A 10527-nucleotide genomic window follows, 5' to 3' on the forward strand; every position below is an offset into this window, starting at 1 on the left:
TATCTTATATTTAACTGGTCGTTCCCCCGACCACGTTACACAACTTTTACCAATAAAATGTTTTCAGAATCGTCTTAATAAATATTTTGAATTTTAATATTGATTTTAACCCTTTTGGTACTAGCGGGACGTTTGAGTCCCGGACACTTTAATCGGTAATAGAAAATATATGCTTTTAGATATCGGTATGTTCTGGCCTGGCGGGACATCTGAGTCCCGTCTAATATACGTTGAAAAAAAAAAAAGTGAAATATACTTATTCATAGACTATTTATTTTACACTGTAACAGGGGAAACCCAACCGTACTCTTAGGGCCTAGCCACACTATGCGTTTTGGCGGGTCCGGGTAAATCGGATGCGTTTTGACCGGACGGTATTCACTATGCCACACTATGCGGTTTTGTTCCTGCCAAAACAGCCTTCTCCCACCATTTTTTTTCATTTTTTCATGAACCACAACAGTTCAAATGCTTGTATAGGACTGACGTATGATTCATTTGATACTTAACATCTCATTTAAGATTTAACTATAATTATTGAATACTTAGAGAAATATTGATATTATTCAGACACTGCTTAATTTTAAATCAAAACAATTTGATATTATTTTACAAGTAAGTAATTTATATTATATTATATTTTAATTTCGTAAGCTTTACACTTTTAAAATACATTAATTTATATTTAATCATATGTAATATAGCTTAAAAGTTATATTTAAGAATGAATCGGCAAAGGGTTAAAGTTGTTGCTGTAGCTGAGGCATTCGGTTTGTTAGACGAACCTGTAGAACGGAGGTACTGGGTGCATCCAATGAATAATGATCGAGAAAATAGTGAACAATTTAAAAAATTTTTTGAGAATATAAGGCGTTACCCGGAAAAATTTTTTGAATACTATCGAATGTCAGTCTCGAGTTTTGATGAGTTATTGGAAAATGTACGGCCTCACATAACGAAAACTACCACAACATTTCGTAATCCTATATGTGCCGAAGAACGCCTCACAATTACATTGAGGTGAGTTAAATTTTAAACATCAATAATAAATTTAGTTGCATAAATTATGAAAGAAAATACTAATAATTGTTGTGAATATAATTTTTATTTATATATGGTTATAAAAAATTACTTATATTATATAAACAAATAAAAATAATAATAAACAATACAAATTTAATTATATTAAAGGAGTATCCTTTTAAATATCTGACTTAGATATAAAATAACAATAAATAATTAAATGTTACAAATATAATTTTAAGGAGTGTCCTTTTCAATATCTAACTTAGATATAAAACAAAACAAAAAATAATAATAAATAAATAAAATACAAATTTAATTGTATTAAAGAAGTATCTTTTTAAATATCTGACTTAGATATATAATAGGAAATTAAAAAAAAAAATTTTTATTATTATTTTTAAAATTTTTTTTTTTAAATGCGAATGTTAAAAATATAAAAACATCATATTATTTATATTATATTTGTTCTTTATTTTGAATGCGTTCGGATTGTTCAGAAGTCGTTGGATAAGAAGAAGATGTATACGGATTATTAATTAGGGAATGCGGTGGATGTGGATTGAAATTAGTTTCGTACTGTGATAAAGAAATTGGAGGGACAAGAGGTTGATTATCGGGGAAACCAAGATTATATGGTGAATATGAAAATGATTGATTTTGAAATGGATATGATGTGGATGGAGTGCTTTGATGTAAATTTGACGGAGTTTGATTGCATTGGAAAACTGTAGGTTGAGTTTCTTTGGTTTGTGTCGAAATATTTTTAAAAAACTGTAATGTTAGCAATCGGAAATCCATTTTTTGGTCACAATTTAATTTCTTATAATCCGGTAACAAAGAGAATAAAAAAGCTTTATCTGGATCAGAACTAACATTGTCTTCTTCAGAAGCGGAAGTGGATAACGAATTTAAAAGGGCTCTCTGAAATGGCGTCATTTGGTTTTTTGTTTTTGACTTCGTTGAGGTTTTAGAATAATTATGTTTTGGGTAATTTGAAGTCGACATAATCACCTCATCCCCTTCAAATTCATCTGATTCAACATTGAGATCCCCTTCTTCGTTTTCTTCTGGATCTTCCGTAAAATTACCCGTCGTTCTATATAAAGTAAATTTTTTTTTGTTACAAAAAAATTTAAAAACAAAAAGAGCGGGTAGGTGGATGTCGCTCTGTTGTACAGTAGGTTACAAGTGAGTCACTGTAATGGATTGTGTTAAATTTGAATCCAATGATATAATATTATTGTATAAGAAAGACGATTCTGAGCGAAGACGGTCAGTCATTATATTTTAAAATGCCATTGCATGTATATAAAATATAACAATATACTCTAAAAGTTTCATAATGTAACAATAAATAATATTTTTAAATTATAACAAAATAACTAAAATCGTGATTCTTGGTTTAAATATGTAATTTTGTCCAAATTTGAAATTAAAATGTCTATAAAAAAGAAATGTGTTTATATATTTTTTAGATTTTTTGGTTACAGTATGAATTATTTATGAAAATCTTTAAAATGTTCAATCTTTAGTTATAAAAACATTTTAAATTTTTTTTATTACAATGATTTATAATTTTCGAGATTTTGATAATTTTTGTCAAGATTTGAACTTTAATGTTTCTAAAAAAAAAATCGTGCTTATGTATTTTCAATATTTTTCAACTGCTATTCTATCAATATACCAGGAACCTTGTATACAAATTTCAGAGTTATTGGCCCACAAAACAAATTTAATTGACAACTATAAAAAGCGGGTAAGTCGTGGATGTCGCTTTGCTGTACAGTAGGTTACTGTATGGATGGGATTAAATTTGAATGCAATGATAGGTATCATTATATACGAAAAACGATTCTGAACGGAGATGATTTGTCAGTCTAGGATATATTATGGATTATTAAAAATTTTCAAATCTTAGATTTAAAAAGAAAATTTTGTATGAATTTCTAGCTTAAAATAATTTGCGAATTTTCGTGATTTTTACGTATGTTGTCAAAGTTAAAATTTAAATGCTTGTAAAAAAAATGTGACTATACATTTCTTCTATTTTTCAACTGCTATTGTAAAAATATATTATGAGCCTTGTATTGAATTCTCAAATCTTAGAATTAAAAAGAAAAACTTTTATGAATTTCTATCTAAGATAATTTGAACATTATCGTAATTTTTACGTATTAAGTCAATATTTGAATTTCAAATGCTAATAAAAAAAAATTGTGCCAATGTATTTTTAAAAATTTTTAATTACTATAAGAATAACTTATGAGGAACTTTGTATTAAATTTTCAAGTATTTTTGGTCGTCCAAATTTTTTTTACCGGCACTTCAAAAAAAAATTCTCAAAAAAATTGAAAATTTTAGTGGTCTATAAATAACTCAAAAAAAGTTGAAAACTTTTGAATTTTAAACTGTATATAGATATAATTAACATAAACAATTGGTGAAAATTTCAAGTATTTACAGTGATTAGTTTTTGAATTACAACCATATATCGATTTGGTCGAAAACTGATTTTGCTTAAAAATTCCAGTTTTTATGTAATTTTTTTTTTGTTTTTCTCGATTTTTTTGAAAACTGTTGGAAAATGTTAACTTTTTACCTCTATAATGCACCAAGGATCTTCACTTTTACATCGGAAACCACCCCCAAAGTTAAAGTTTGAAATTTTATTTCGATATTTTATTGTATTATTTCGACTAGTTATGCTGTACACAGACAAAAAAAAAAAAAAAAAAAAACACACACATCATTGTAAAATCAATACATTCATCACTTCGTTCAGAATCTAAAATTGGAAACTGAAAATATTCGTAAACAGTTAAAATAAGTCAAAATATTTTGAAAACGGTATGGTGTGTAGAAACTGAAAAATCGAAACAAAATTTTGTCGAAAATCAATGTTGCGTAAAAATTCCCGTTTTCCCTTAATTTTCCATTTGTTTTTCACGGTACTTTTGAAAACTACTGAAATTTTTTTACTTTTGACCCCTCAGAGTACCAACTACATTCACTTTCCAATCAGATTAGGTACTATTGAAGAAAATATAAGCACTATAATGGAATGATGAATATATTTATTTTAATTTTAATATTAAAATTGAAGAATTTTGGTTTTCGAAAATATTGAAACAAAACATGATTAAGTATTGTTATTGTATCTAATATTATTTAATAATTATAACTTTTAACAATTATTGTAATTCTTTAAAAAAAGTATAACTACCTATCAAATTTAAACAATATATTGTTACCTTCTTTTTTCAATTGTATGCTGCAAAAATGAGAGGGATTCTGCATACACATATTTTCTTTTTTTAGCGCTATCGCCACTTTTCGCCTGGTTTAAGAACTTTGAGTAATGATCACGAATATGCCGCCATTTGGTTTTCATTTCTTTAACTATAATTTATTAAAATAAAAATAATTACTTAATGAAAACTAATAAAATAATTTAAATTTAATAAATACCTAATAAAAGAATTTTAAGTTGTGTTGAATAGTGAATACCTATATGTATATGTCAATTGTTTTATTATTTATCTAACATATTTTAAATTGTTGATTTGTTATTAATTTTTTTATTTTGATCGGAACGATGATTTTACAAAGACTTTTATTTTTTAGTTAGTCTGTATACATGAAAAGTAATATACATATTTCTAAATAATTTGCAATTGTTCACGAATTTGGCAAAATTCAAATTTTAGACACTTATAAAAAATTATTGTAAAATTATACTCAACTTATATTTTTAATTACACCAATAACAATTTATGATCTTGTTATATACCTACGCCTATGTGGCTATGTAATAAATTTTAACAACAATAATTTTAGAACAACTAATCAAAATCGATAGTCTCTTATGCGTATTAAATAACTTAAATAGTGTCAAAATATTTTTAAAATATTATTATGTATAATATAAAATGCTTAATATTAGACATTTGATGAAAATATTGCATAATGTACCTACTCAAAGCATTTTTTGACTACTTATCGTATATACAGACTCAAATAAAATACATATAGATCATTGAAAATCGAATACATTATTCGCTCCGCTCAGAATCTATTATTTATATCAGTATTTTATTTTAAATTTTGGTAGGCACCTACCTATTCTATAAAACTAAACGATATGTAATTTTTTTTTTCATTAAAGATATTTATCAACTGGCACCTATTTTGCTGCTTTAAAATTTGATTTCCGAGTTGGAAGGAGTACGATCGGAATAATAGTTAAAGAAACGTGTCAAGTATTGTGGACAGTTTTACAGCCAACAGAGATGCCTGTGCCTACCACGAATGACTGGTTGGAGATTTCAAGTGTATTTAATGTTAAAACAAACTTTCCAAATTGCTTAGGCGCTATTGACGGCAAACATATCCGATGTAAAAATCCTAGTAATTCTGGATCATTGTTTTTCAATTATAAAAAGTTTTTTTCTGTGGTACTCATGGCTGTAGCCGATGCAAATTTACAATTCATCACAATCGATGTTGGGTCTTATGGTCGAGAAGGGGACTCCAATATATTTAAGGAATGCCCATTCGGCAAAATGTTATATGCTAAAAAACTTAATCTTCCTGAACCAAATCCTTTACCAAACACAAACAACAATCCACAGCCATATGTTTTTATTGGGGACGAAGCTTTCGCTCTACATTCAAATTTATTAAGACCATATCCAGGACGTAACCTAACTGATACTCGACGTGTATTTAATTATCGATTGAGTAGAGCAAGGCGGACAGTTGAGTGTGCTTTCGGAGTTCTTGCAAATAAATGGCGTGTGTTGCATACTCCCATACAAGTGGAACCTGAATTCACTGACATTATCATCAAAGCGTGTTGTATATTACATAATTTTGTTCGTAAGAGAGACGGAATCAATTTTGAAGATGCTGAAACCCATAGCCTGGATGACATAGAAGCTCGTGGAACAGGAACTCGTTCAGAAGGCATTGAAGTGAGGGATTACTTTGCTGACTATTTTATGGGCCCTGGTGCCGTAGATTTTCAGTATAAAGTATTATAAACTGCTTATTTAAAAAGATCCTTATTATTTTATTATTTGTAAATTAGTAATAATAAATTAAAATTGTAATAGATTTAGTTTTTTTTTTTTTATTTGGTTGAAAAAGTTTTATACCCAATGGAAATTAAAAATAATTACTAATAATCTTGTAATACTATATTGCAAATTACCTATGGTAAAAATTTAAAAATATATAACATAATATTCTGCTTACCTTTATTTTCTTTTTCGGGTTCTGTTTTTTCTGTCCAATCTGGATACATGATTTCACCAATACTGAGCCAACTTTTTTGTTTAATGAACTTATCCATGTATTCTTTAGTACCCATTTCCCAAATAGATGGGTTACTTTGAATGCACGAAATGAATTTATCGGTATCAAAAACCATTTTTTTTAAAATATTTATTTAAATATTTTAAAAATATACAAAATTAAAATAATCAAAAAAACGCAGCGGCCAAAACGCACAGTGTGGCATACACGATATAAAACAATATGTTTTGATGATACGTCCTGCCGATTTGTTTCCCGCCCGACCGCAACATGTTGCGGTCGGTCAGCAGCAGGAATCGACCGGTCCCGACAAAACGTTCTAATGTGGCACCTATAATTAGAAACTATATGGTTTGTTGTTCCGGTCTACCGGATGCGTTTTACCCGGACCCGCCAAAACGCATAGTGTGGCTAGGCCCTTATCTGCCAGCAATTGTATTTTTCTAGTTATATTCTGCGTATATAATCTGCTTGCAGACGACGCTAATCGTTTGTTTATTTTTCAATACTTCTCAATAATGAAATAAAATATGATTGGTCGTCATATTATCAATATTTACGAAATTAATCAACATTTTTGTCGCGGGACTCATATATCCCGTCAGTATTAGTCAGTCGTAAAACACCCGATCGTGTGTTCGCAATATAATATAATATAATTTAGTCTTCCGTACGCACGTCTCGTATATTTCGTCGTCAATTTTTATCGTAAAAATATTTGTTCGAATTATTTTTTTTCAAAATGAGTGCAAGTAAAAAAGATCAAGATATCGAAGATTGGCTATTAATGGATGTTCCGGATGATCCAGAATCTGAGGACTAATACGATGTAGATGATGGTGATACCGACGAGCAAGCCCAACAAGAGGTAATTGAATTTGGTAATTTTTTTTTGCAAATTGAATGTGAAACCGGTAAAGATGACAAAGAACCATTAATAATTGATAATTCGGATGTTATTATTTTTGATTTTCCGGAATTTGACTTTTCCCATCAAACCGAGGACGTAAGTCTAAAAACCACTAATACACCAAACTGTTCTAGAACTTTGAGACCACGAGTATCAAATTCAACTAATTTGTCCAATAAATCTATTTCTGACCATGTTATACTTGATAATACACGCACACCAGAACATATCGATAATAATACGACTATAGAATTTGCTGTTAATAATACTCCAGATCCTGTTGAAGTTAATAGGCAATGGCGTAAAAAAAATGAAATTACAGCAGCTTTACCAGATTATGAAAAAAGTTTAGGTTACAACCAAGTGATGTTTGGTAACTGTAAAACGGCAACGGATATATTTTTAAAACTTATTAATCCTATCATAGAAAATATTTTGGACCAAAGTAATCTGTACGCAACTCAAAAAAATAAAAATCTCAAACTACGAGAAAATGAACTACTCTCTTTTTTTGGAATTAATTTTTGTATGGGGTATCATAAACTACCTTCATATAAACATTATTGGAAGGGGGCCAAAGATTTAAATGTGCCAGCTATTTCTGAAGTTATGACAAGAGATCGATTTGTAGAAATACTATCTAATATTCACGTCAATAATAATGAAAATATTCCTCAGAACAATAAAGATAAATTGTTCAAATTACGTCCTATGATAAATAGTTTGAACCAAATATTTTTTGAGTCTTCATCTGGAACACGTGAACTTAGTGTTGATGAGTCTATGATTAAATTCAAGGGTCGCAGTACGTTAAAGCAATTTAACCCAATGAAACCAATAAAAAGGGGTTACAAATTGTGGTGTATTGCAGACCAGAACGGATATATTATGAAATTTTCGGTGTACCAAGGAAAAAACGAAACGTTAGAAAAAGAGTTCGAGAACACTAATTTGGGAGAAAGAATTGTATTGCAGTTGACAAAACCATTTTGGAACGAATCTAGACTTGTATTTTTCGATAACTATTTTACAACTATTTCACTCCTTGAAAAGTTGAGAACGCAACAAACACTAGCTTGTGGTACAATCAGACAAAATCGTAAAGGGATGCCACAAAATTTCAAAAAAGATTCTGAAATACCTCGGGGAGAATTTGACTACCGATTTTCTACTTCAGGTATTGGAATATTCAAATGGAAAGATAACAAAGTGGTACATATTGGGTCAAACTATCACGGTAATGAAATAACATCTGTTGATAGGACTATGAAAGATGGCTCTAGATTGAGCATATCGTGCCCAAATCCAATCAAAGACTACAACAAATATATGGGTGGAGTTGATCACGCAGACAGATTGAGGGCATTATATAACGTTGACCGTAAATCCAAAAAGTGGTGGCTTAGGATTTTTTGGGGACTGTTAGACATAACGTTTGTAAACGCATATGTCATTTATTGCCAAATGTTTGAAAAAACGGATGTATTTGATTTCCGTCGATCAGTTGCCCTTGGTCTGATGACAGCTCGAAATACTCCATCAAGAAAATCTATAAGCCTGAAAAGATCAGCTCCACAAACGCCATCAAATCGAAGAAAGAAAACTTTATCCAACTCCAAAGACGTCAGATTAGGCAACAGGTATAATAAAACTATTTCATCATTATTTTTTATTATTATTTATATTTTTTATTTTATCACAGGGGTATTCATTGGCCAAGTTTTGGTACAAAGAGAGGTAGATGTGAACTTTGCAGCGTTCGAGGAGTAGAGTCCCGGCCACTTTCTTCGTGTAACCACTGCCGAGTATTTCTGTGTTGCAATGAAAGGAAAAATTGTTTTGTAGAATACCATCAAGTTGACATTGTATAATTTTTTTAATTATTTACAAAAATTTTTATAATTTTACTACTATGTATTATTTTTTTTTTTACGTAAAATAACAAAGTAAAAATTGGCAAGAAGTCCGTTCATTTTTATGTTTACGATTTAAATAAAATTATATTATCAGAAGTAGATTTCTCGTATTTTTAATGCAAATAATGATTTGCTATTAATTTTCATTGTAATGCATATCAACCTGACGGGACTTTGAAGTCCCGGACAAAAAAGTAAGTGAAGGGCCTAAAAAAAAATTTTGAAAAAAATCATAGACTTTAGTTGCACCACAATAAAAAATTTTGTCAAAAAAAATTTTAACTTTTTTCATTTTTTCCAATAGCCGGGCTCAAAGGGTTAATTATATTACAGGTTACAGTCTATAGGTAATAGTTATTAGTTAATAATTAATAATAAAAAACAAAGCTTATCAATTAACTATAGTTTCAAGATTTAACAAATTTAATTACAGCCTACGACCTACTATTACGAAACAATTAATGATTATTTTAACTTCTAGGTTTACTTATTAGGGCAAATGTAAACTCCGCTAAAAATGAAGTAGTAATTTCCACTTGAACATTTTGATTTATTTTATTTACTGTTATTTTACAAAACAAATTAAAATTATTTAGCGTAACTCAGAGGACAACACGGGAGGCGGTGCTAGTTATCCTCTAAAACCTAGGTTAGGTTATAACATATTGTGCATTATTACAAATATATAAGCGTGATTTGGGTGGTGAATTGTGTTTAGGTGCGTTGAGTCTCTTCAAAGATATCCAAACCTATTAAAATTTAAAAAAAAGAAAACATTCGCTGAAATTATTTACGACATCGAGTCTTCCGAACAAGTTCTTAGTAAAATTCACCCAAGAACTCAAACCTGCAATATAATTGATGTTTCATAAATGGTATTATATGTATACAGATTCTATGCATTATTATATTACAATTCTCGAATACAAATCCCCGAGTGCCATGCATAATACACAGTCAAACAGTCTTCACTTTAAAACTGCTGCAGATATTTTTCAATGAGAATCTGCAGAATATAAATTCTTTTTTTTTTACAAAAATGTTTGTCTAGAATTCTAGATGAAAACTTAACCACCACTATTTTCCACCATCCACCATACCATGATTCGCTATCTATCTAATCGCTTTCGCTTATCATCCTCCACAACTATAATAATATATTTCAACATATGCACGTAGGTGAATTTGGGCGCAAAATCTATAGCCACCCGTTCTTATTCAAGTCGATAACAAACGACGAAGACGTAATCATATCAATATATTTCTGTACGACGCAAATACCATACTATACGTCTGTTGTATAGTGCTCGAGCATACGGTTTTCGAATCCGAATCTATGTCACCGGCGGCGAAATGCCT

At 29.5% G+C, this 10527-nt stretch overlaps 1 protein-coding gene across 1 annotated transcript; it reads right to left on the bottom strand.

Annotated features, from left to right (window-relative positions):
- Positions 1-1219: 1219 nt before the first annotated feature.
- LOC149057938 (uncharacterized) lies at positions 1220-6748 on the bottom strand. Its single transcript, XM_089220623.1, has 3 exons — positions 6283-6748; positions 4278-4425; positions 1220-2122 (listed from the first exon to the last, which is right to left on the bottom strand). The coding sequence occupies exons 1-3, from the start codon at positions 6455-6457 to the stop codon at positions 1483-1485; spliced, it is 963 nt and encodes a 320-aa protein (XP_089076749.1). The 5' UTR covers positions 6458-6748; the 3' UTR covers positions 1220-1482.
- Positions 6749-10527: the final 3779 nt, after the last annotated feature.

The sequence above is a fragment of the Diuraphis noxia genome, unplaced genomic scaffold (genome assembly GCF_037042655.1).
Source record: "Diuraphis noxia isolate RWA-SAM2 unplaced genomic scaffold, SU_Dnox_SAM2 contig0002, whole genome shotgun sequence".
Classification (NCBI taxonomy): domain Eukaryota; kingdom Metazoa; phylum Arthropoda; class Insecta; order Hemiptera; family Aphididae; genus Diuraphis; species Diuraphis noxia.

What these genes read in the sequence shown, in the direction of transcription:
- LOC149057938 (XM_089220623.1), bottom strand. Translation starts at nt 6,457, where the DNA reads ATGGTTTTTGATACCGATAAATTCATTTCGTGCATTCAAAGTAACCCA. An exon ending in ACCCGAAAAAGAAAATAAAG is followed by an intron (nt 4,426 to 6,282) that starts GTAAGCAGAATA and finishes AATAAATTATAG; the next exon opens with TTAAAGAAATGAAAACCAAA. An exon ending in CATACAATTGAAAAAAGAAG is followed by an intron (nt 2,123 to 4,277) that starts GTAACAATATAT and finishes TACTTTATATAG; the next exon opens with AACGACGGGTAATTTTACGG.